This window comes from Vanessa cardui, chromosome 20, assembly GCF_905220365.1.
Source record: "Vanessa cardui chromosome 20, ilVanCard2.1, whole genome shotgun sequence".
Taxonomy (NCBI): Eukaryota; Metazoa; Arthropoda; class Insecta; order Lepidoptera; family Nymphalidae; genus Vanessa; species Vanessa cardui.
The window spans coordinates 3126132-3153160 of NC_061142.1; the positions used below are offsets into that span (position 1 = coordinate 3126132).

The following is a 27029-nucleotide window of genomic DNA, read 5'->3' on the forward strand; positions in this document are numbered from 1 at the left end:
AAATATTAATGGTATTTTTATGGGTACATCATATTCAAAATAGATTATTTTTAAATCTATTTTTGCAGTATTTATTTTTTATTTTTACATAAAGCAACACTGAAAACGGCGCGAAAGCCGATCGATATTTGAGAATTCAGAATTATAATACCTATATTCAACTGGTACCTACAAGTATTTAAAATGCGTAAGCTCTAAATATTAATAAAATTTACATTTCATGGATCATTCTGAAATGGGTGCCTACGGAGAGAATTCAAATGTGCAAAACAGTGGGAACTATATAACCATTATTCCTGTGGATTATTCGAGGCGTGGATATCCCATACAAGCAGAATATCAATATAAGTAAGCTCGTCTTTATTCTAAAAAAGCTTTATATATATCAAATTAAAATACATTAGTAATGAAACAAGTAAAATAAGTATCTTAATTTTTATAATGAATTGTGGTATATAATTAATTTTCTTATACCTCGTAATTTTAATCTTTAAAGTTTGAACCTTTTATCTATATACGTTTTAAAAATATACGCTTCTGTAAAAACTCTTGTTTATTAAAATCATAAAATAGTCACAACTAATTGTGTTACAAATTATCGGAAAATACTAGAAGAATTTTTCAAAAAAAAAAAAATGACTTTATATTCCATTTAGAAACCCAGCACTGTCAGCTAATTATCAATGATTATTGCAGTGAATTCAGATCACGGGAGGAATATTACAGCGTGCAAAGTCAAAAACTCCAAGCCGAAGTTAACGCACACTTATATTCGGTGTCACAGCGATTGCCGCACTTATCGTACAGCCCTCTGGGACGCCACAATGAATGGGATAAGCACGACCCTCACAAACCACTACCGGACTCCAAGGAGAGCAACTCTTCGGATTCGCTTGAAAAAAGCGTTATGGGTATGGAATTTTGACCAAATAGTTTTCTACAGCGTCACAAATATGATGGACATTGTCATTTTTGGACTCATTCGTAAATAATATTATGAATAAGACAATTATATCACTAAAAAACTACGATATATTAAGCTACGTTCATTGTATTCGTTATAAAGTTACACATAAAATTAAAGAAATGAGATACGACTCTATTAGTACAAACATAGAGCTGAGATGGCCAAGTGATTAGAACGCGTGCATCTTAACCGATGATTGTGTGTTCAAACCCAGGCAACCCACTAAATATATGTATATGCTTAATTTGTCTTTATAATTCATCTCGTGCTCGGCGGTGAAGGAGAACATCGTGAGGAAACCTACACGTGTCTAATTTCATCGAAATTCTGCCACATGTGCATTCCACCAACCTATTCCAAACCCTCTCCTTAATGAAAGAGGAGGCTTTATCCCAACAGTGGGAAATTTACAGGCTGTTACTTTACTTTACTACACAACTGCTACTTGAGCCTGAGGAGAGGAACTCTGTTCAATTACACATAAGTAATATCTCTTCAAGCAAGCCTGGGCACAAAATCCTGTGGCTGTCTTTACCGTGTCTATCCACCGGGACGGCGCATAAGTAATATAAATAAATATGAGACAACATCACATACATTACTTTGATCCCAATTTAAGTAGCTAGAGCACTTGTGTTATGGAACATCAGAAGTAACGACGGTACCACAAACACCCAGACCCAAGACAACATAGAAAACTAATGATAAATAAAAAAAGTGTTGACTCGGCCGGGAATCGAAACCTTGACCTCGGAGCAGACCCATGAAAACCGGTGTACAGACCACTCGACCACGGAGGTCGTCTAAAATAATAATATAAGTATCGTATTATTGTAACTACCGTTGTATATGTAACGTGTATTCAGAGATACGCATTTATTTTAATATTACAAACAGACCATGATTGGAAAAACAAATGAACGTTGTATGCAGGTTCAAACCTCAGCAGTTGCTCCAATCAGACAGGATCCAGCAGCATTGCGGCGGGATCGTTTAGCACCACGGAACCCATCACGAGTGGTGGTAGTTCCTCCAGTGCTATATCACCTCCTCTGCCAGGTAAGAAGCCTAGTTTAACTAGATAACTTTGAGCCTTACTTATAAGTTTTCTTTATGTAATAATTAGGCAATGAGGAAATGAGCCATCTGATGAAAAGTGGTCACCAGTCGCGCCAATAGACATTACCCCTGAAAGGAATATTAAACATCCCTTACATCGTCAATACGCCACCAACCTTGGAAACTATGATGTTTATATCCCTTGTGTCTGTTGTTACACTGGCCCACTCATCCATATATGCGGAAAACAATAAAACCAAGTATTTTTTATGGCATAGGTTGGCGGACGAGCATTTGGGCCACCTGATGGTAAGTGGTCACCATCACCCATAGACAATGACGCTGTAACAAATATTAACTATTCCTTACATCGTCTATGCGCCACCAACCTTGGGAACTAAGATGCTGTGTCCTTTGTGCCTGTAGTTACACTGGCTCACTCACCCTTCAAACCGGAACACAACAATACTGATGCCTAATGCGAAGCGTACTGATGTTTAGCGGTAAAACATCTGATGAGTGGGTGGTACCTATCCAAGCGGGCTTGCACAAAACCCTACCGCCAAGAAAACTGCTTGGCGGCAAAGTATCTGCTATATATTTATATATATCTGTATATGATTGCCAATCTCGGTCCCAAGGAACATTGAGTTCAGTGAAAGTATTTTCCATCTAGGGTCCTCAGGCAGCACAGTATCATCATCCAGCAGCACTTCGAACCCTGTGACCTGCATCTACCTGATGTCGCGCACCGCTATCATGGTGGAGATGAGCTCTGAGGAGGTGCCCGCATGCGTGACAGCGGCTAGGTTTCTGAACGCTGTGATGTGTACTGAGGAGTTGGGGCTGAGTACTCCGAGTGCCAGGAGTTTGGCGACGAGTGTTTTTTCACTGTGGATGTGCAGCCCCTTACTTGGTACGTTGGTTAAATTATACATATATGTGAAAATAGTTTATATATATTTGGGGTTGTCCATTAATCACGTGATCTTTTTTAGCATTTTTTAACTCCCCCTCCCCCATTGGTGATACGTAGTGAGGTTTAAGACCACCCCCCCTCCCCCTTCTCAACATCACGTGTATTTTTAGTACCGACAACGAATCTTAAAATTTTCTGAATATTATCTTAATTTAAATACAGGTATATTTTATTCTGAAATTAAGGACCATATTTGTTTAAAAATCGCGCATTAGACGAAAAAATAAATACACGAGATATCTTACTACACCCCCCCTCCCCCTTGTGCTATTTTCGTGATTTTTATCAAAACCCTCCCCCCCCCTTTCAAGCCTCACGTGATTACTGGACAACCCCTTTTAAAGTATATTATGTATTTGATAATGACTGGCCACTTGTAATGTCAGAAACGTCTGTCAGTTTTTGTATTCTGTGTGTCACTAAGATTGATATCATTACGTTGAAAGAAATATGAATTAAAACACCGTGTTGTGCATTAAATCTAGCTATATCCCACATACATGTCGGAGACGGTCATGAATATGATGATGGTCTTAGCGTAACGAAGTGCGGTACAAATCCCGCGAGGCGGCAGCACTATCGTGACGTCACAACGCGACTAACTTCGTGCTACGACGGAGCCTGCCCGGTGGAGGCGCTCAGAGACGACTCACTTACGATTCCGCGCTCGTGAAGATCATAATGTTGTCTTAAATTTTCGCGGTTACACATTGAAATAAAACTAGCTATAACGGATTTGAATCGCGTATATCACAGCGTTTGTGGTCACGGGTAGACTCTAACACGAACGCTGTAAAGTGCTCGAAACGACGGGATGTTAAAAAAAATAATTAATATACGCGATTCAAATCCGTTATAGCTACTTTTATTTCGTGAAGATCAGTACCTCCATCCTAGGAACTGTCATTCGCTTCGTTGCCAAGTGCGATAGTGTGATACTGAATTAGTGTATTCAGTACTTTAATACGTGTTCCTGTATTCGCGGTTTTCTTTGCTCGATCACCCTAGTGATACGCTTCTATAATGTCTGTCGATCGTACTGATGTCGTTTCGATCCGTAATATATATATCTTCAGAAGATGATTCAAAGTTGTGGATAAACACGATATGTGGAGGTTTTCTTACGAAATTTTCCTCCGCCGACGTGAAGGTACGAATATACACGAGTAATTTCATGAAAACTCGACGTTCCATTTCACAATATTCGGTTAAGACGTTTATGTATTCATGAAATCATGTTAATATCTGTAATTGTAGGTATTTATTTTTATTATGCGACTAGCAACTCACCCGGCTTTGCACGCTTGCAATGCTATTAAACTGCAGAATGTCCTTAAATGCTCACAGTTTTTAAGTCAATTTCTACTATATTGTGTATATATTATAAGTGTATAAAACAAGCTATTGAATCAATCTATCTTTAAAAAAAAAACGCTACAAAAGCTATTGCGTAATTTTAAATATCTTAGCATACACAGAGGCAGACAGCAGTAAGCGACTTTGTTTTGTACTATGTAATTATGATGCTTTAAAACACAAAAGATCGAAGGCATTATAACTATTTCCATGTAACTTCAACTGAAATTCATATTTAATTGTAGAAATTCAATTAAAACCGCACCACTGCCCGTGGCGGATTTGGTCGAGCTGGCAGAAGCTGCTTCAACGGTATGGCCATGGGTCCGAATCCCGGCGGTCGAAGGACCATCCCGTGTTACGACTCCAGAGGAACGTGTTCTTTCCAAGGCACTTAGAGGAGGGAATAAAGTAAGCATTATATGAGTATATATATAACTTTGTCAAAATATATTCATAAGGAAAGTTCTCGAACAAAGGAGTATTGATAAACAACTATTTACTAGGTGGACGAATGGGCCACCTAATGGTCCACTATCAGCCAAACACATTACAGTTGTTAGTAAGATTGACCATTACTTATATCGTTGATTCACCATCAACCTTGAAATCTAAGATGTTATGCCCCTTGTGTTAATATTGTGTATGTATGTACTCGAATGGTTTAAATGGTTGAGGATTATTTTGCATTATTCATTTTACAATATTTAATTCCTTTTTCATTCTCTGAAAATCGAATCACTGAATTAATTGTTTCATAAAAAACTTCTAAACAATGAATTAAGAAATATAACGAAGTTAACTTTCCGGAACAGAAATATTATTGGACCGAATATTTATTGTCATAAAACATGTCTTTCCAGAGATTCTCGTATCCAGGAGTTGTTATATGAGGAGGCTCGACACAACGTGGTCACAGGCCGGTACCCACTGGAGAGCTCGCAGGCCGTCATGCTGGGGGGGCTGCAGGCCAGGATACAGCTGGGGCCCTACGACCCACACCGACACACCGCCAAGTATTTTAGGTACGTTTTGAATTACAAATCATTTTGTTAAATATCACCATCATCTTCCTGCCCTTATCTCTTGTTTTATATGAGGTCGGTGCAGCATGTCTTCTCGTTCCATACCTCTCTGTCGGACGACATCTCACAAGTAATATTATTTCTAAACATATCTTCTTCCATCCATCGTTTCTTTAGTCGTCCACTACCTCTATAGCCATCCATATTCGCATTGGCTGTTTCAAATAACAAAAATATGTTTATTATTGTATATTGATTGTTAGCATATTTATTTTAATATGATCATATTTTATTGTTTTAATGTATTAAAGTATTATCAGCATAAATAATTCGATTTAAATAGTTGTTACAATTTGCGTTGATTGTCAACATCCGGTTTTGACTAAATTGTTTTTTTAAAATGGATCGAAACCGGATGTTGCTACAGTCGAAGGAGGGGCGTGTAAACATTAAATACTAGGAGTAAGCCTAGAAATGGTCATTCTTACTGTAATCGTCGAATTGGAAGGATCGAAAACCACTTCAGGAGAGATAAAGTATTGATTGTAAGGAGAGTTTTTGTATTATTCCAACATGATATTATAAAAAAAAAATAGATCCCGCTGAGTTTCTTTCGCCGGTTCTTCTCAGGTCTGAGGTATTATATTCCGAACCGGTGGTAGATTTTCAACAATCAATAAGAAAGTGTAAATACTTCCATTTTAAATAAAGGTTTTTGACTTTGACTTTGACTATCCACGCTCAAGACCTTCCTTAGAACACGGTCCTCATTCCTCCTCACAATATGTCGATAGCATGTCAGCTGGTTTAACACTAGTCGCTCCTGTATGTGGTGGTGTCGCGTGTGTCAGGGAGCATCAGGATGTGTTCCTGCCGCGGCACGCGCGCGCGGGTCGCTGGGCGCGCGCGCTGGCTGCGGGCCGCAAGGGCAGCCCCGAGGCGCGCCTGCTGGAGCACGCGCAGCGCCCGCCCGCCGCGCCGCCGCGCAAGCTGCGACACAAGTACCTGCAGCACGTGCGCGCGCTGCCCACCTACGGGTAAACACTACCTAGAGCTGTCAACTCGACTTCCGACACGCAGTTGTTCTCATTGTTATGTACGCAGCTGAGCTACAGCAGCTCCACTTCCGACACGCAGTTGTTCTCATTGTTATGTACACATCTGAGCTACAGCATCTCCACTTCCGACAAGCAGTTGTTCTCATTGTTATGTACACAGCTGAGCTACAGCATCTCCACTTCCGACACGCAGTTGTTCTCATTGTTAAGTCTTTTTTTTATGGTATAGATTGGCGGACGAGCATATGGGCCACCTGATGGTAATTGGTCACTATCACCCATATATAATGACGCTGTAAGAAATATTAACTATTCCTTACATCGTCAATGGGCCACCAACCCTGGGAGCTAAGATGTTATGTCCCTTGTGCCTGTAGCTACACTGGCTCACTCACCCTTCAAACCGGAACACAATAATACTGAGTACTGTTATTTGGCGGTAGAATAACTGATGAGTGGGTGGTACCTACCCAGACGGGCTTGCACCAAGTTCCCCACAAACATTTATTATATTACTTAGATTATGTCAACAACAACAACAACAGCCTGTAAATTTCCCACTGCTGGGCTAAAGGCCTCCTCTCCCTTTGAGGAGATGGTTTGGAACATATTCCACCACCCTGTTCCAATGCGTGTTGGTGGAATACACATGTGGCAGAATTTCTATGAAATTTGTCACATGCAGGTTTCCTCGCGATGTTTTCCTTCACCGCCGCGCACGAGATGAATTATAAAGACAAATTAAGCACATGAATCAGCGGTGCTTGTCTGGGTTTGAACCCGCAATCATCGGTTAAGATGCACGCGTTCTAACCACTGGGCCATCTCGACTCATTTAGATTACGTACCTATATGAAATTATTATGCCAATATTATATCATATCTGTATTTTGTAGCAATAGTCCCAATTAATTAAGGAATTACTAATATTCCTATCAACTCCTCCTTTTAAGCTTATTATTTGTGTTAGATGTAGAGGCGACAATAGCAATATAAGGGTCAGGATCAATCCTGTGTCTCTTTGAGATCGCTAGGTTCTTAAATCATTATACTTATGACAACTACAATTCTTCCTTTCTTCTTATATTTTCTTCCTCTATGATAAAAACACCCAAAAATATACTAAAGTCCAATTAATGATTTGCAGTGCGGCATTCTTCCAAGGTCAGATTGAGCAGCCTGTCCGAAGCCTGACGAGCTTGCTGACCCACGAAGACATTCCAGTACTGGTCGCTATTAACTCCAATGGCGTTTACGTTATAGATGATACTGAGAGTGTAAGAAGTATTTATTCGTAAGAATTAACAACACTGAATGCTTAAATATATATGTACAAATATGAACCAAAACTAGTAACTGTATAAATCTTGACCGCGTGGAATGGTGGCAAGAATGCTAGCAGCATTTCCCCGTTGAATCGCAATTCCAATTCAATAGAGTGTAAGTAAATATTCGACATTATTCCTGTGAATTTTATTAGTATTTGGTCTTATCGACTAGACAACAACAGCCTGTAAATTTACCACTGCTGTTTTATTAAATGACTGTATTTTTTTAATGTCGAAAAAGAGTAACTACTAAGTTTCTTGCCGGTTCTTCTCAGTAGAATCTCCTTTCCGAACCGGTGGTAGCTTCACTGATTTTGAATTTTGCTGGGCTAAGGCCTCTCCCTTTAAGGAGGTTTTTTTATGGTATAGTTTGGCGGACGAGCATATGGCCCACCTGATGGTAAGTGGTCACCATTACCCATAGACAATGACGCTGTAAGTAATATTAACTATTCCTTACATCGTTAATGTGCCACCAACTTTGGGAACTAAGATGTTATGTCCCTTGTGCATGTAGTTTCACTGGCTCACTCACCTTTCAGACCGGAACACAACAATACTGAGTACTGTTATTTGGCGGTAGAATAACTGATGAGTGAGTACCTACCCAGGCTTGCACAAAGTTCTACCACCAAGAAAACATTTTGGAATATATTCCACCACTCTGGTCCAATGTGGATTTGGGTTCATTTTTTATGTGCCTTACAGACTGTGCTCCTTGGGTTACTATACGAGGAGCTATCGTGGGATATTGGCCTACCGTCTGAGGATAACGAGGACTGCTTGCCGTGTCTCTTCTTGCAGTTCATGGTAGTTGAGAATGGACTACGAGTTTCGAAAATACTACAGGTAAATAACATATTCCTTACTTAGTGTAGTCTAATTTGTTATTACTTGTGACTGGCAACACCAGTAGTGATTACTGTAGGCGAATTTTATTGTGTTTTACAAATCAAGTGTAACCAACGAAAGTTTAAATTTAATATAAAAGTTATTGTTGTGTCCTATGTTACTCCTTAAAAATCAGCTGTCTGCCAGTGAAAGTCTCTCCAGTCAAAATCGGTCCAGCGGTTCTAGAGATTAGGCAGAACAGACAGGCAGACAGAGGGACAAAAATTGTAAAAATGTTATTTTGGTATATGTACCGTGTATACGTGTATACATATGCATTTAGTAAAAGGTGATTACTTTAATATTACAAACAGACACTCCAAGGTACTTCACCTTAAGATCTATTATCGTATGCTCAGTAGGAGCGATAATCCGCTTTATCGATCGAGAATGACATATTGCATCGCAATGATTTGATGCTTAGATTCAAATTTTTTTTTCTATTAATATGTAATTTTACCTGCATGTTGTGTCTATTTCGCTTTGAAATGTGTGTAACACCTATAATTAAGACAACGTTTAGATTTTAATATTAGTTGTTTAATTATGTTTTACTCGCTTTTGTTAATATATGTCTTGTTGGTGTTAATGAAGACTTGACAAAGGAAATTTGGAAACTAACGAAGGTTTTCTTATTGACTGTACATTAAGATGCTGTGACTCTGTCCTCAGGTGTTCTCAAAGCAAGCGATCATGATGGACACCCTGATCGAGCACTTCGCGGGCGAGTACAGGAAGCGCCTCGGGCAGGAGACGCCGAGCGATCACGCGAACTACGACTACCACTCTGGTGAGATTTTATCTTCCCTGGTCTGTTTGGGTGGATCTTTTTTTTTTTCTTTTTTTTTATGGTATAGGTGGCAAACGAGCAGGAGGCTCACCTGATGGAAAGTGACTACCACCGCCCATGGACATCTGCAACACCAGGGGGCTTGCAGGTGCGTTGCCGGCCTTTCAAAAAGGAGTACGCTCTTTTCTTGAAGGTTCCCATGTCGTATCGGTTCGGAAAAACCGCCGGCGAAAGCTGGTTCCACAAAGTGGTTGTGCGAGGCAGAAAATGTCTGAGAAATCGCGCTGTTGTGGTTTTTCGGACATCAAGGTGGTGCGGGTGAAACTTAGAATTTTGGCGAGATGTCCGAAGGTGAAATTCAGCAGCCGGGATTAATCCGAACAATTCCTCGGAACATTCCCCGTGAAAAATTCGGTAGAAGATGCAGAGTGATCCGACATCTCTACGCAAAGCCAAAGGATCAAGGAGATCGGAAAGGGCTTGATCGTCGACAACTCGAGCCGCTCTACGTTGGATGCGGTCAAATGGAATGTTCCCGATTTGCAACAAATCATTGATATGCAGAAGAAACAGAGTGGGTGATAGAACGCAGCCTTGTGGAACACCAGCATTGACGAATTTTAAGTCAGAGCATGCACCGTCGACAACGACCTTGATGCTCCGATCTGCCAAAAAGCTGGTAATCCAATTGCATAATTTCCCGGGAAGCCCATAGGAAGGAAGCTTCGAAAGAAGCGCTTTGTGCCATACACGATCGAAGGCCTTCGCCATGTCCAAGCTGGCTGCTAATGCCTCCCCCTTGCTCTCAACTGCTGAGTCACCTGTGAGTAAGGTAAACTAGAAGATCACCGGCTGAGCGACCCCGACGGAAACCGTACTGGCGGTCACTAATCAGCTGATTCTCCTCTAGGTACCGCAGGAGCTGGCAGTTAATAAGGGACTCCATTATCTTGGATGGCAAGGAGGTGATGGCTATAGGCCTATAATTGGACGGGTCTGAGCGGTTGCCTTTTTTAGGGATCGGATGCACCAAAGCTGTCTTCCAGGAATTCGGGACGACGCCTTATGTGTAGGATTGCTGGAAAAGTCGCGTTAAGACCGGTGCCAACTCGGGAGCACATGTCCGTAGCACGATTGGAGGGATACCATCGGGTCCGCTCGACTTATGAATGTCCAAGAAAAGAAGTGCTTTACGAACTGCACTTTGCCCGAATTTCACCTCCGGTATCGTGGTATCACACCGCGGAATTGTCAGTGGAGACTTTCCTTGGTCATCCAGAGTCGAGTTCGACGCGAAGAGAGAGCCTAGAAGATCAGCTTTCTCTTTCGCGGTATGGGCCAATGACTCACCGTCTCTGTGCAGAGATGGAAAAGATGGCTGACAGAAATTCCCTAAGACAGCCTTAGCGAGAGACCAGAACGCTCGTGTTCCTGAAGGGAGACGCACCAGTCTCTCGCCAATTCTGCCAATGTACTCCGTCTTCGCCCTAGCAATCACGTTTTTGAGGGACCTAGAGGCAGAGTTGTATTCCTTTTTAAATGCGCTGGTATTTACATCACGAGACGCAGATGCATTAGCCCAGGTTTGATAGCGTTCCCACTTTCGGCGTGATGCCGTTTTGCAGAAGCGACCAAACCAAGGCTGGGACTTGCCACCGATGGGTACTGCAGAGTAAGGAATGAATAGTTCCATACCCTGAAGCACCACATCGGCAACAGAGTCAGCAGCAGCGTTCGGATCATCCGGCGAGAAACAAATCTGCCCCCATGGGTAAGATGCAAAAAAAGACCGCATCCCATCCCAATCTGCTGACTTGTAGTGCCATACTCGGCGGCACCCAACAAAGCGAGGCCTTGAGTACCGCACAACCGGCACTGTACTCCGGACGAGACAGTGGTCAGACGAGCCCAGAGGGGGATCGACGATAACCTGATAGCCATCCGGATGCGAGGTCAGCAGAAGGTCCAACAGGGAAGGTGTATGATCCTCCACATCCGGTATTCGCGTTGGCGAGTTGACCAGTTGTGTCAGATCATATGCTAGAGCGAAATCCAGAACAGATCTACCCGCATGATCGGTGGTGCGTGAGCCGAGCCATTCTGCGTGGTGAGCATTAAAGTCACCCAGAATAATGATCTCTGCGGATGGAATCTGCTGCAGCACGGAATCTGTAGCCATTTGGACGTGCTCAACCAGTCGGTCGGTTTCGGCATTACCGCTATGGGACCTATAAAGGCACGCATAGATTCGCGGATGGTCATCGCAGTCTACACGCAGCCAGATAATTGATAGGTCCTGTCCTTCAAGGCTGCCGAGGCGTCGAGAACAGACATCATCTCTGACGTAAACGCATACCCCAGATCGTGGTATAAAGGAATGTTCCAATTTGTACCCAGGGTACGAGAGAAATGTCGTATCGGCAGGAGAAGATATCTGGGTCTCGGTTAGAAAGAGCAAGGCCGGCTTCGCCGTTTCCAGGTGGTAGTGAACGGCGTTGAGGTTGGAGTTGAGTCCCCTTATGTTGCAGAAGTCCACAGCGAGGGTGGTAGGGGTTGCCTTATGATGCCTGCTCCGCTTGCCCCGAACAGTGGCGAGCGTAAAATTGCCCCCCCCAGAATTCGGAAGGCAGCCTGGGCATCCCTGCTCAGGTGGTGTTTGTCCTGAGCATGGATGCCCAGAGAGGGATTCTCCACCGCTGTCGCTGATGGTACCCTCGTGGGGTAATTTTATCAAATTCTGCACAACTATCAAGTTTTGGGGGGGAGGGGGATTGGGCCTCCGGAACTCTCACTTACCGGACGAAACGCGGTAGCATAACTACCACTTTACGCTGATTTTAAGTGAGAGAGTGGTACTTCCCCGGGCGTGCCGGCCCATTCGGCTGTAACCCGAAGGTATACAGCGTGACACTACCACTTGAGCCACTTTTAACTATGCAACGGATTTTGATGCGGTTTTCAGCAATAAATAGGAGAAGTTTTATAGGAATAATATACATGTATTATTCCTATATATTATAGTGGGGAAAAGCCGAGAATAACAAATATTATTAGAAGAATGATTTTACTTTTTTTGGTGTTGTTCTTTAATTGAGATGTTTTAAACAGAAGTTATTGTAACCATATGAAGCTAAGATGGATAACTAGTGTTCAATATGACACACGTACTTATGGCTTTCGTAATACCATAAATTTGATATATAGTATTACGATAAAAATGTAGTTTTGCTTTTATTGGACTAATTTCAGAAACCAAGAGATTTCAATGGTAGAAAAATAGATTAATACTTAATTTTCATACTAAGATTTGGTGGATAATTCTTTGCTATTTCTAAATTCTTGTTATCATCTCTGCGGAATTCAAAACGAAAGTGACCTCCATTTTGTATTAAAAATATAATTATTCTTGCACTGATCGGAACTGTTCTACAATGTAACTATCACACATGTGTTCGTATATCGCATTCATCAAAGCCGTTCGGCTGTGGATGCTCAGCGGTTACCACGTGTGTCCTTAGACTCGGTTAGCATAACCATTCTTATTGCATCAAAGGGATACTCACAGTTCACCAGCACAATTGAATAAGCTCCAAAACTCAAGCGGCCTTACGTCTATCAATGCATGGTCCACTCAGTGGTCGGGTCGTGTGTCCTTAGACTCGGTTAGCATAACCATTCTTATAGCATCAAAGGGATACTCACAGTTCACCAGTACATTTGAATAAGCTCCAAAACTCAAGCGACCGTACGCCTTTAAATGCATGGTCCAATCAGTGGTCGGGTCGTGTCCTTAGACTCGGTTAGCATAACCATTCTTATTGCATCAAAGGGATACTCACAGTTCACCAGCACAATTGAATAAGCTCCAAAACTCAAGCAGTCGTACGTCTATCTATGCATGGTCCACTCAGTGGTCGGGTCGTGTGTCGGCAGCACAATTGAATAAGCTTCAAAACTCAAGAGGTCGTTCGTCTATCAATGCATGGTCCAATCAGTGGTCGGGTCGTGTCCTCAGACTCGGGCAGCATCTCGCTGCCGCCGCTGTCGCGGCCGGACTCGCCGCAGCGCCGGCTGGCCAACAAGCTGTCGCGCCTGTCGCTGGCCACGCACGACGGGCGCGGCCACCTGCTGGGCGGCGCGGGCGACTGGCGCGCCGACCCGCGCCGCCGCCTGCCCGCCTGGGTGCTGCCGAAGCACTGACGGCCCGCGGCCCGGCCCAGCCAGCCGAGCCACCGCATACACCCCATCTATACTTAATATTGCAATCTTATTTACAGAACCTCTGATCCAAGCAAGGTGGCAATATGCACATAGTATTGTCCGTTGAACCTTATCAGTTAGAGCAACAAGCAACAACAGCCTGTAAATTCCCACTGCTGGGCTAAAGGCCTCCTCTTCCTGTGAGGAGAAGGTTTGGAACATATTCCACCACGCATTGCCCATCTACACCTAGTGTAACCTCAGATCCCTTGCTTGCCAATATGGCACATAGTATTGTCCAAAAGTCAAAATTAAAAAACCTTTATTCAAAATAGAAGTGTTTACACTTTCTTATTGATTGTCGATAATCTACCACCGGTCCGTTGAACCTCATCAGTTAGAGCAACAAACAACAACAGTCTGTAAATTCTCACTGCTGGGCTAAAGGTCTTCTCCCTTTGAGGAGAAGGTTTGGAACATATTCCACCACGCATTGCCCATCTACACCTAGTGTAACCTCAGATCCCTTGCTTACCAATATGGCACATAGTATTGTCCAAAAGTCAAAAGTCAAAAACCTTTTTTCAAAATAGAAGTGTTTAAACTTTCTTATTGATTGTCGATAATCTACCACCGGTCCGTTGAACCTCATCAGTTAGAGCAACAAGCAACAACAGCCTGTAAATTCCCACTGCTGGACTAAATGCCTCCTCTCCCTTTGAGGAGAAATTTTGGAACATATTCCACCACGCTGTTCCAATGCGGGTTGGTGGAATACACATGTGGCAGAATTTCTATGAAATTTGTCACATGCAGGTTTCCTCACGATGTTTCCCTTCACCGCTGAGCACGAGATGAATTATAAAGACAAATTAAGCACTTGAATCGGCGGTGCTTACCTGGGTTTGAACCCGCAATCATCGGTTAAGATGCACGCGTTCTAACCATTGGGCCATCTCGACTGACAGATAGCAAATAGTTATTAAATTATTTAGGGTACAAACATAAAGTATATACCAATGATTAGTAGCAAAATGTGGAAGGACCTTTAGGCCTCTCTTAATCTGACTGCAAAATACTGATGACGCTCAAGATTTGGACCATCGATGCCACCCACGAAGGTACTTAATAATCATTTTTTAAACACCCTCACTTGCGTCCTCTTGTTATACTTAATATATTCCATTCTTCTCAATTTAGTTTCCAATAATATTAATGGATCTAATCTTCATATTAAGAAAAACAATATTACAATAGAACAAAATCATAACATAATTATATCAACTAAGTTACGTATTTAAATGAGTCTCAGAATCTTTATAGGGTAAGAAAAATATGTGATGTTATAAATAATAGCTAATGTTCTTTGAAAAAGAAATAAATACATATAAGTAAAAAAGTGTTGTTTTATTTACACCGATGTATCGTTTGCGATTACCGTCTCAATAGGGTTCTACTATGTTTGGAAAAGTACTTCAAAATATCGATTTTCATAATAAAAACGCTGTCAGTCATTTTGGTGACGTCACATTGATAAAATCAACACTTGTGTATGTACAGATGACATGTTTAACAAACTCAAACAACTTTATTCAATATAGAAAGAAGTATTACACTTTCTTATTGACGGTCAATTGAAACAGTACCACCGGTTCGGAAAAGAATACCCTGACCTGAGAAGAACCGGCGAAGGAAACTCAGCGGGTTTATTTTTTGTCTCATATAATACATAAACAATTTAATATGAAATGAAATAGCCAGGAGGCGATCGTTTCATTCCCAAGGTGTGCTATCGATTATAAACTCGTTAATTGTATAATAGAATCAACGTTAACAGCTACAAATATTTAGAGTTTTTTGGGAAAATAGTGAATTGCAATGCTATCGTTGGTGTGTAATGTAAAAATACTAGCATTAAAACTCCAGAAAAGTTTTTCTCAAAGTCCCAGACGATACTGAAATGACAGTTCTTGCCAATCTGACGTCACACCATGGCGGCTCGTGTCTTGTCACGTGATATACAGACTATAAATTACGTCTTTTAATTTCAATGTAATAAAATAATAATGGATATATTTTAATTTTTATAAAAGTAGTTAGTTTAATATTGTAATATTTTTGTCATTAAAAGCAAACATATAACAACTGCATTCTCTTTTATTAATAGAATATTTCTCAAACAGGAATAAACACTATAACATCGAATTTATAAACATTTAACGTAATATTTCCAAAGCATAACTGCGTACATGAAATAACATCCAAAAAATGTAAAAGTCATTTCATTCGATAATAATGTCTCAAGCGATTGAATTCCTTCAGCAGTGGATGTTTATCCAAATAGTCTTCCAGAGCTTTGAACCTTGGGCAGGATAAGTCCTTGTGTCTCGTCAGACGAACTTCCAGGGTATGCACTTGGAAAGCCAGTTCAGCGCTGGAAATATACATTAAAAATCTGTTTATAGTCATCGATGTACTCTTGCTTATATAAAAAATATAATAAAGTAGGGCTTCAGTTATATTACAGTTGAAAATAATCATTATTAATATTTTACCTCAAGGCAAAGTACGCACTCTCCTTTTCGGGCGTTAGAATGAACTGATTCGCTAAATACCACAACCTCTTATTCTTATATTCCGCGTTAAGCTGAAAAAAAGTTAAGTGTTAAAATTCTTCTTTGATTTCTTTTTGTTAATTGACAATGTCTAAGTATGTGTTCATGATAAAATAGTATTTCTCTTATGGCATGACCAATAAAAAAAAAAACTCAATAAAAAGTATTAAGAGCAGCAGAATACTTCTTAACTACTGGGTATTTTTAAGTATCACAAATACATGAATTCTTTGGCATAGATTAATTTTTTGCTTATCAAATTAATTTTTTACGTATATATTATTGTAATAAAATAAATATTTTCTCAAGAAATCAACACTTATGTGATGGAATTTAGATCAAGATCTTTATTGTGGTTTCGAGTTTACGTACTTATAAACAAACATCGGGAATTTTTGTGTTTTACAATGTAATATTTTTAATTAAATATTCTTAAATTCACTTTAAATATACTATATCTTGTAACTATCAGATCGTCGATTAATTTAAACACAAGGAATGTTCATTCTAAATTATCTTTTACAATAAATAAAGATGATCATATTTAGGTTACTTTATCGAATCTTTCCTGCACGAGGTTTTGCCTGGCCAGCTGCTTGGCCCGGAAGTCGTTGATGCACTGCTCGCGGACGAGGGTCGCCTCCTTGATGGAGAGCGCGCCCGCGCCGTGCCCCGACCCGAACATGCGCGCGAGGTACGGCGCCAGCGGATCTATTTCCGCATCCTTCTCTCGTTCCGTCACTTCAGCCTTTTGAGCTTCCTTTTATACGAAAATAATTTACAACAATGACTGTCTTAATTTCATATGTTACTCCACGAATAATTTGTCATTATTGGCAGTAAGACTTCCAGTATCATAAATTGAGTTCAGTTATAAAAAAACATAGCAAATACATTTTCTAAAAAATATTTAATTAAAATTGGTATCAGATCTTATTATTATCTTAAAAATAACTAGCGCTCGGGTTCCAGCAGCGCACAGGACATCTGCACTTTCACTTTAAAAATATTTCGCGATTTTCTCGAGGCTAGTTACTGATAGACCAAGTTTTAACCATTATCAGCGCGTCCTTTTCTATAAAAAATATTAATATGACCAATATTTTTGGTAATATCGATAACATACTTTTTATATATTTGTATTTTTATGACTTCACTGAGCAAAACGATTAACTCTGGAATGTTTTTGAAGCTAATTGCACAATTTTGTCATTAAAAAAGTTTTTTATACTAAATAAAGATTATGCATCTGCCTACCTTTGTCACCAAAACTTACCTGTTCCTGCCAACCCTTCTTGGCTGCATCATTCCTCTCGGTATCAAACAGACCGATAAAGAGCACCGGTTCGGCAAGTTCGAACTCTCGCTGCTTCAGGTATCCCGTGATGTCGGACTCGCGATCCCGGATGTGTTTCCGCGAATGGTGTTCGCTCTCCATGTTGTCACAGAGAGCGTAGTATACGTCCAGAGGCCGAGGTGGTTTCGTACACGGATCTGCCTGAATATTTGGTACCATCATTATCATTACATAGCATAAATTAAAAGCCACTTACTGCGGTCTGTCACTACGTATGCTTAAATAATTAAAATTACGCAACCGATTTTTAATGTGACGTCGCATATAAACAAATTCTTCTGTACGTATAGTATCAGTATTGCACCCGTTTAAAGCCGGTTCGTTAATACTTTAATACAGTAGTTAAATAAAAACACGTACACATCCCAAGGCCTTGCTAGAGCCTACTTTCTTCTTAAAGAGAAGAAATGGAGTTTGTTCAAGACACGCTGTTACAGTACGGCGTAGCAGACACATATGGCAAGCTCTCATCGTACATATGAATTCACACGATATTTTTCTTCACTACCAACCAAGATATAAATTATGAGCACAACTAAGGCATATTAAAGATATATACGTATGTAAACTAAACGAGTGATGGTTCCGTGATAAAATCTACGTATTCGGTCCACTGGGCTGTATTAAATACATAAATAGATCAAGTACAATACGTGTACTATAAATATGAACCAATTTAATAAAGATATATCGCTTAAAATTTTCTCTTTAATTAGTATGAAATTAATTATGGTAAAATTAATTCGCACACCATTTCTGTGATTAGACATGTTTTGTAAATCTATATTTAATTTTATATACATTTATAAGGACAACGGTTTATTTATTTTCGAGAAAATAAACAATATTAAAAATGCCTTGCAAAAAATAAATTATATAATGAAGTGACTTTCGATTTATTTATTGAGAGAATAGTCATTGTTGCCTTCGATTGTATATATACAATGTAATAACAGTAATATTACTTATCTATCTCAAAATATCTGAGTACGTAGTACAAAAATCTTCAATATATTCCTTGGTTGTAATTAGGTTGAATTTACTTCGTCACTGTGGTAGGGTTTGTTAAATGAGCGAGAGACGTGTGTTCTAACTGCATTTATTCTTACGACTAATGTTACAAACACTATAGCGGGCCGGTGACATGAACGTATATAGGTATAGATATGGATATTAAGCTTCCTGATAATTGATTTAAAAATTGACCGAACATACCGCCCACCAAAAGGACATATGGTCCTTTTTAGATCAACTAAATGCTTATGAATGAATACAAATCTAGTAATACATTGTAAAACAATAATTGCAAGTAAATCAGTTACATTATTGTTACATTGAATCTATAGGTAAAGCGCAGAGTTTTGTTACAGATCGTTTTGATATAGCACTGTTACTCTTCACACTGTATACTCTTGTAAAACCATCTGCACCTGGATGCTTATCAACAATTCTTCCCAGCGACCATTTTCCAGGTGGTAGATTATCTGTTTTAATTAATACTATATCTCCTATGTTTAGTTCCTTCTGTGTTTTTAGCCACTTAGGTCGCTGTTGAAGTCTTGACAGGTACTCATCTTGCCATCTGTGCCAAAAATCACTAACAAGTTTTTGAGTGTGTTGCCAGCGTGATAAGGCAGACATTTTGATGTTACTCATATCTGGTGAGGGAACGATGATGGGTGCTTCTCCAATTAGAAAATGTCCTGGCGTGAGTACATCTAAGTTGTCAGAATCAGTGTCATCAAGTGGACACAAGGGGCGTGAATTCAGACAAGCTTCTACCTGGCATAACACCGTGGTCATCTCTTCATATGTAAGGTGAGTTGTAACAATTCTTTTTAGATGGTGTTTAATGGATTTAACGCCTGCTTCCCACAATCCACCAAAGTTCGGGCTATACGCTGGTATGAAATGCATTTGTGTGCCATCTGTTGTTAGTGTTTGTGCTATCTCTTCCTTGTAGTCTAATTTTGCTTCGTTCCAGGCTTCTACAAGTTGTTTGTTAGCACCTACAAAGTTTTTGCCCTGGTCACTCCATAAGTGACTGCATCTGCCTCTTCGAGCAACAAAACGTCTGAAAGCTCCTATGAAAGCTTGCGAGGTAAGATCTCCTACTAATTCAATATGAATTGCTTTTGTGGACATACAAATAAAAATTGCGATGTATGTTTTTATTGTTTTATTTCCTCGACCCTTTGACGTTAATGTTTGAAAAGGGCCACAAAAATCTACTCCGCTGTGTAAAAATGGTCTGGAAGGAGTAACCCTTTGTTTTGGCAAATCTCCCATGATTTGAGATTTAGCAGTAGCTTTTATTCTAGAACATATGAGACATCTGTGTATATAACTTTTCACTAATGATTTTGCTTTTATTATCCAGTATTTAGAACGTAGATACGTTAACATCAGTTGTCTTCCACCATGAAGAGTTTTAGTGTGTGCATCAGCGATAATCAATGGTATAAGTAAATTTTTACTTCCTATGATAATTGGATGTTTTCTAGAATAAGATAAGTTTGTATGCCTGAGACGACCGCCCACCCTGAGGATATTTTCACTATCTAAGAATGGGGTTAGTGATTTCAGTGGACTTTTATTTGTAACTTGTTTATTCCTTTTCAGACTTTCTATTTCATCTTTGAATTCTTCTTCTTGTACCTTTTTAATGCAAATGTGTAATATGTCTTCTAGACTTTTAGTTGTAACTTCTTCTTGTTTTTTATAGTTTAGGAATATTTTACAGTAAGTTAATGTTTTTATTAATTCTGTTAAACTATCAAAATTTTCAAATTGTGATACTAATAATTTTCCTTGTTTTTCAGGTTCTACTGTATTCAGGTAAGTATTAATCTTTTCTACTTTCATTTCCATGTCTGTCATTATAACTTCTTGTTTACTAATCTTTATTTCCTTTTCAGCTAACCAGCTAGGACCTCTCCACCAGAGATCATTTTTCATCAGCGCCGAGAGAAACATTCCACGAGAGGCTAAGTCTGCGGGATTGTCACTCGACTGTACATGGTACCAATGTTTGTTGTTAATATTTTCTATGATTTGTACCACTCGATTGGCCACAAATGGCTTCCATCGATTGGGTTCTCCACAAAGCCACGAGATAACAATTGACGAGTCTGTCCATGCGTACATTTTGGATGTTGATATTTTCATAGCTTGTCCAATTTGTTTCATAAGTTTGCTGAGAAGTAAAGCACCGCAAAGTTCTAAGCGTGGTAAGGATATTGTCTTTAGTGGTGCTACCCTTGTTCTTGCAGCGATGAGATTTGTCATAATATTTCCTTCTGTTTTTATGGTTCGAATGTAAACAGCAGCTGCATATGCACGCATTGAGGCATCGCAGAATCCATGTATTTGTATATTCTCTATATTATCGTTAGTTGTTCCTAGCCATCTTTCAATTTGTATGTTATTAACATTTTCAAAATCTGATCGTAACTTTTTCCATTCTTCTTCTAAAACGTCACTGATGTTTTCATCCCAGTCAATCTTTTCGAGCCATTATTTTTGAATTAATATTTTAGCCATAACTGTACTAGGAGCCAGCCATCCTAGTGGATCAAATAACTTTTGTACGTCAGCTAAGATTCCTCGTTTAGTAATAGTTTTTCCTATCGGTGGTAAGTTTAAATTGTATCGAAAATTGTCTTCTTTTAAGTTCCATGTAATACCTAATGCTTTAATTGTTCCGTCAAGATTTAAGTCTAATTTGATATTTGTAGATCTTTTGTTTTCTTCAATGGACTGTATAAAATGCATGTTGTTGGATGACCATTTCTTAAGTTGAAACCCTCCTTTTTGCAAAATATCTGTTATTTGTTGCGCAATGATGATAGCCTCATCCACAGAGTCAGCGCCTGATAGAAGATCATCAATGTAAAAATCTTCCTTAATGATTTGCTTAGCTTGTGAATAGTCGTCGGCCTTCACCTTCATCGTCGGCTATTCTTTTCAATGTTTTGACCGCCAAATATGGAGCAGGGGCAGTACCAAAGGTGACTCGCAGAAGGCGATAATCTTCAAGGTTATCGGATTCATTCTGACGCCAAATGATCCGCTGATAATCTGCATCGTCTTTCGTCACTAGTATCTGCCGATACATTTGTTGAACGTCGGCTACAAAACAAACAAGCTTCATCCGCCATTTCATAATTAGGTTTCTTAAATCTTCTTGTAGCTGTGGGCCGACTAGTAACTCATCGTTGAGAGATATATTATTAATCCCCTTACAGGATGCATCAAATACAATGCGCGTACGAGTAGTCTCCTTGTCACGTACTACGGCGTGATGTGGTAAGTACACTGACCTTGTTTCTTTTTCTTTTTCAGGAACTCTTTCCATGTGACCTTGTTGTATGTAATCATTTATAACTTTTGTATATTCAATTTTTAGGTCTGGTGATTTTTTAAATTTCCTTTCTAGCTGTAGAAATCTTTGTGTGGCGATATCCTTAGTCTTTCCTTCAGGTGATAGTGGATTACTTGTATTGAACGGTAATTTAACAATATATCTTCCTTCTTCATTTCTGGTCGTTGTGTTTTCATATATTTGTTCACATAGCTTTTCTTCTTGTGTTAAGCGTCTTTCAGTATCTACTTCTACTTCCCAAAAGGATTTTAACAGGTCATCAACGTCGATTTGATGGTGCATTACTACGTAAGTATCGTGTTGAGGTGAATTAATTTCTCCAAAAAGAATCCATCCCAGGCTGGTCTTCTGTGCACACGGTGTGCCTGGAGGACCTTTGATGTAGTTTTGTTGCAATATTTCAGAATATTCCTTGACTCCTAAGAGTATATCTATATGACCTGGCTGAAAATAATTTGGATCAGCCAGCTCGAGGCCCTTAAGGTGTGGCCATGGGTGTGTCGCAATTGTTCTGGCGGGCAACTTTGTGGTCAGCTGTTTTGACATGACATAAGCTTGAATAGGTAAGTTGAAATTTGGATCCCATCGCGATTTTAATTGTAGCTGAACCACATGCTTGATTTCTGTTTTTACTGATCCCACCCCAATGACATTGCCTTTCATTGGTTTACGTTCTAACCTAAGTAGTTGTGTTGCCTTCTCGCTAATAAATGTTGCTTGTGAACCTTGGTCTATTAACGCTCGTAGTGGAATGTTGTATCCTTGTTCACTTACTGCTTCCACGACTGCAGTCGCTAATAGTGCTACTCCCTGTCTGGTTGTAAAGTGTAACGCAATCATTGTATGTGCTTGTACATCTTCTTGCTTTTCTTCTACATGTTGTGAAATTTGCGGTTGTGGTTGTGAATTGCTCGTTGATGCCGCAGATTCCTGGTTCTTGGTTACATGTAGGAGAGAATGATGACGTCTTTGACATATTCTACAGGACACAGGTAACTTGCAACTAAATGCTGAATGTCCTGGCACCAGGCAGTTGAAACATAACCGTTTGGCTATTGCGTAATTGTTTCTCTCAGTAGGTTCCATTTTCGTAAATTGTTTGCAGTGACAAAGTGTATGGTTATCATTACACATGATACAATTTTTTGTTTTGATTGACTTTGCAATATGGAAAGAACGTTGGCTCACTGTTGGTCTACTTTGGTGAGTGGAATGCTGTGTCGTATTTGCTGTCATCAATTCCAAGGTACGAAACTTTGACTCTAAGAATTTTTTAAATTCACTCCACGTGGGTAAAGCTTCTGATTCATCCTTGTATGCATATTCCTGCCAGCTTCTGTGCGTCTCTGGGTCCAACTTCTGCACCAGAAGATATATTATTATAGGATCCCAAGAGTCCGTTGAGATGTTCATATTGTTAAGGTTGTTCAAACATTCCATAGTAGTATCCAACAATCCTTTTAAAAGCGCATCCGATTGTGTCATTATTTTTTTCTGATTAAATAATCTTTTCATTGTGCAGTTTAAATTTAAGCGTTTGTTTCCATATCTTTCCTTCAAAATTTCCCAAGCATGTGTATAATTATCGGACGTTACTTGAATATGCTTCAACAATGATTCAGCTTCGGCGGTAACACTTGTCTTCAAATAGTGTAATTTTTGTACGTCGCTTAAGTTAGTATTGTTGTGCACTAACGAAATAAAAAGATCACTAAAGGTAGGCCATGCTTCGTAGCTACCGCTGAAAGTTGGCAATTGTATTTTTGGCAGTTGTAAAAGACTATTTTGTGGACATGAGTTTGAAATACTTGTATTCATAGATGTTTCGTTTGATGAGTTTGTTGACAATTTAATGAGCATATCCTTCAAATCTCCGTGAATAACATTATATAAATCTTCATAAATAAAAAATTCTTCGTTTAAAAAATATGGTAAATTTCCCTTGAGTTCCTTTGGTGTAATTTTCACTAAATCCCGATGAGCGTTCTTAAATGTGTTCCAATAATCATTAATTATTTTTGTCCGTGCTTCAATATAACCAATAGTTAATCTTGCCTTCGGGCATTTTTTTAAGTTGATTTGTGTTTTTTGCAATAAACTGGCGGTGTCTTCTAATACGGAGAGAAGTTGATTTTGTTCTTGGGTAGTCATTTTACACTGATAATGTTCCAAAAACTTTTATTTTAACGTCCAATAAACACTAAATAATAACCAATGTCACAAATTAATTCGTACTATTGTATAAAAACTTGTTTACAACTTCGTTGCATAGGCGTTTTGTACCGCTTCAGCGCCCGTCTTTCGATTCTCGTCCGGCTCGATTGCGACCATATGATGGTTGTAATTAGGTTGAATTTACTTCGTCACTGTGGTAGGGTTTGTTAAATGAGCGAGAGACGTGTGTTCTAACTGCATTTATTCTTACGACTAATGTTACAAACACTATAGCGGGCCGGTGACATGAACGTATATAGGTATAGATATGGATATTAAGCTTCCTGATAATTGATTTAAAAATTGACCGAACATTCCTATAAAAGATACGCTGTGACCTAATTACAGATTAAAAAAGCCGCGAGGTCATTAACAAACCATTCGCGTTCGTGCTCTAATTACGCGAAAAACCGCGACATTTGCATATTAAATTAAATCTGCGGCTACTGAAAAGCGCGGAAAGCTAAGGACGATTTCCATAGTCAATCAAATCGGAAGTATTCAGAGTCAGAAGCCGAGATTCTCTCTACTTGGAAAAAAAATGACGCTGCAATGCGGTCGGTGACGTCACTTTTCAATATTTTTATCTGTAGTACATATAGTAGAAAAGCAAAGTTTACAAGAAAGTGACTTCATCATAAGCCCGGCCAATCAGGAGCGTTTTGTGTCACGTGACAAACGTTTGAAAATTTGAATTTTTATTTATGGTTTTTTGAATAAATTACGTATTATTTTCAACTTTCGTTAGTAAATAATCATTTTTAAACTCATAATATAAACTGATTACAATAATTCACAATTTATTTTTCGCATTGTCAAATAGCCTATTGTTGTATTCCAGTCCAAACGGCAGGTAAGTCAGAAGAATTACATGGATAAGGGACGTAACATCTTAGTGCCCAAATTTGTGGGTAAGCTGAAAATGCTAGTAATGGTCAATTTCTTACAGCTTCTTATATCAATGAAAGGCCGTGATTAGTAACCATAAGGTCAGCAATTGTCAGCCCTACCTAACTATCATTAAAACAATGTTAATGATTCTTGTGATGTAGTAACAACATACTTACAATATATCCTGACGTTTTGTCCGGATAGAACAAAATTTTTCCACCAGTTTCCGCCAGATTTGGCTTGATAAAAAATCTCGTATTGTTAGTGACGAAATTATAATCATAATGGTATAGAATATCTATTGTATTGTCTTGTGTGTGAAATATTTTCTTCCATATGTCATCCTTCGATGGAATGTCAGGGTTCCGACTGTATGTTTCGACTATATCTTTGACTTGTCTCTTAGGATCAAATTTATTTCCTTCTGTATATGTTATGAATCTAGTCTCGAGCCTTAAATTGAAACAAGATTATTTAAAAACAAGAGAAAAATTAATAAAAAATATTTTAATTTAATATTCGTTTAGTTTATTTAACCTATGAATGGTTAAACAATTCGATTTGACGATTGATTATTTAAGTGGTTTTTAAAATGACTAGTTCTCATAGATCAGATAGGAATTTATCAATTCAGAGGAAGAATTTCTCAAAAAATAGATAAACTAATAAAGAAAATTGAAACAGTTAGTTTCGTGCAAAATATGTTATTTGAGTTCAATTTTAATGTGGAGTACATTTGCCAGATTTTCTGTCCTATCAGACTATGAGAGTAAGGCAATAGAGATTGTATCTGTGTTTGTGCATGCAGTTGCGTATATATATATAATATGTCCTGCAAAGTTGCTTGGCTCCCCTTTGGATAGTCTACCGTGGCTAAATCTATCTGGCCATAATTAATATGGATATTATTTTACTTAACCATAAAGCCATCATGCCACAAAGTGACTGACTTCTCATTTTGACCAAGTCGAAAATGAAAGAAATTGGATTCAATTTTTGACGATAGTTTCTCACCTGTCTTCCCTATCAGTGTAGTATTCGTCGAAGGTGAGGGCGGTGCAGACGAGCTTAGTGAGGTGGTCGAGACGGGCGTAGTAGTTGAACTCCAGTGTGCGCTCGCCTTCCACTGACGTAGGCGGTGCGTCCATTGAATATATGTGCTCTGCGAAGAATGGAAACAGTTATAGATCTTTAGAAAGATATCATAATGTGCAGATCAGGATAGACTGCGAACCCTCGGTCCTTAGTAGTTAACGGGTTGGGTAGATACAAAATTACAGGATTATAGCAGCTCGAATTAATGATATTAGCAGTTTCAGTAATCCCTTGTCTTGAGAAGCACTTTAATCTCCTGCACGTGAAAATTGCCTTCGCTTAAGTTGTTTCAGATTTTTTATCACTGGGCTTTTACGTAGAAATAAGATTTGGCGAAATGCTAGATTGAGTTCTTTATAGTTTAGAGTGAAGTCACCTTAACTTTTTTTAATGTCGGTTTTTTTTTATATCTGTCGGTGGACTGGAAAAAGGGCCATATTATGGTAAGTAGTAAGGACTGCACATAGATATTATATGATTAATACTCACTTAAAAGATGATCTTTCCTTCCAATTCCGAATATTTCTCGAACTTCTCGCTTTAGATGATCAATTTTGACAGTAAGCATTTTGTCTACCCTGTTTTTGTACCATTCATATCTGCGAAAGATTTTCATTAGTAAACAATTATTACAATACACTCGAAGGTAAATAGTAGACATATTATTCGCAATGAAATTTCATTTTAATTTAAATCTGTGCAACGTTAAAAATACTGACTAGCGCGAAGCAAAGTTTAAAAGAAAAAAAATATTCGTATTAATTAAAAAAAAAGTTATAACCAAGACTAAATTATAAGAAATCCAGTACCGATTTCCAAA

General features: G+C 39.0%; 2 protein-coding genes across 2 annotated transcripts in view; one reads left to right on the forward strand and one right to left on the reverse strand.

Annotated features, from left to right (window-relative positions):
* The first annotated feature begins 115 nt into the window (after positions 1-115).
* On the forward strand, positions 116-13703 carry LOC124538480 (putative FERM domain-containing protein FRMD8P1). The gene is made up of 11 exons (XM_047115558.1): positions 116-348; positions 697-911; positions 1901-2026; positions 2703-2942; positions 4607-4772; positions 5225-5386; positions 6238-6423; positions 7592-7721; positions 8481-8621; positions 9336-9453; positions 13469-13703. Exons 1-11 carry the CDS (start codon positions 221-223, stop codon positions 13651-13653), a joined length of 1797 nt encoding a protein of 598 aa, XP_046971514.1. The 5' UTR covers positions 116-220; the 3' UTR covers positions 13654-13703.
* Positions 13704-15858: 2155 nt separating this feature from the next.
* The window catches only part of LOC124538209 (dynein regulatory complex subunit 7), a 171746-nt gene continuing 160575 nt past the window's right edge, over positions 15859-27029 (reverse strand). The window contains exons 8-14 of the mRNA XM_047115183.1: positions 26699-26808; positions 26129-26276; positions 25291-25567; positions 17545-17766; positions 16822-17028; positions 16209-16300; positions 15859-16087 (exon numbers count right to left, since the gene is read on the reverse strand). Of these exons, the coding sequence (XP_046971139.1) occupies positions 15931-16087; positions 16209-16300; positions 16822-17028; positions 17545-17766; positions 25291-25567; positions 26129-26276; positions 26699-26808 (1213 nt within the window). The 3' untranslated portion in view covers positions 15859-15930. The remainder of the gene's footprint in view (positions 16088-16208; positions 16301-16821; positions 17029-17544; positions 17767-25290; positions 25568-26128; positions 26277-26698; positions 26809-27029) is intronic.

Coding starts and splice junctions, on each gene's coding strand:
- LOC124538480 (XM_047115558.1), top strand. CDS start 221: ATGGATCATTCTGAAATGGGTGCCTACGGAGAGAATTCAAATGTGCAA. Junction 2,943..4,606: donor GATGTGCAGCCCCTTACTTG/GTACGTTGGTTA, acceptor ATTTAATTGTAG/AAATTCAATTAAAACCGCAC. Junction 8,622..9,335: donor GAGTTTCGAAAATACTACAG/GTAAATAACATA, acceptor CTCTGTCCTCAG/GTGTTCTCAAAGCAAGCGAT.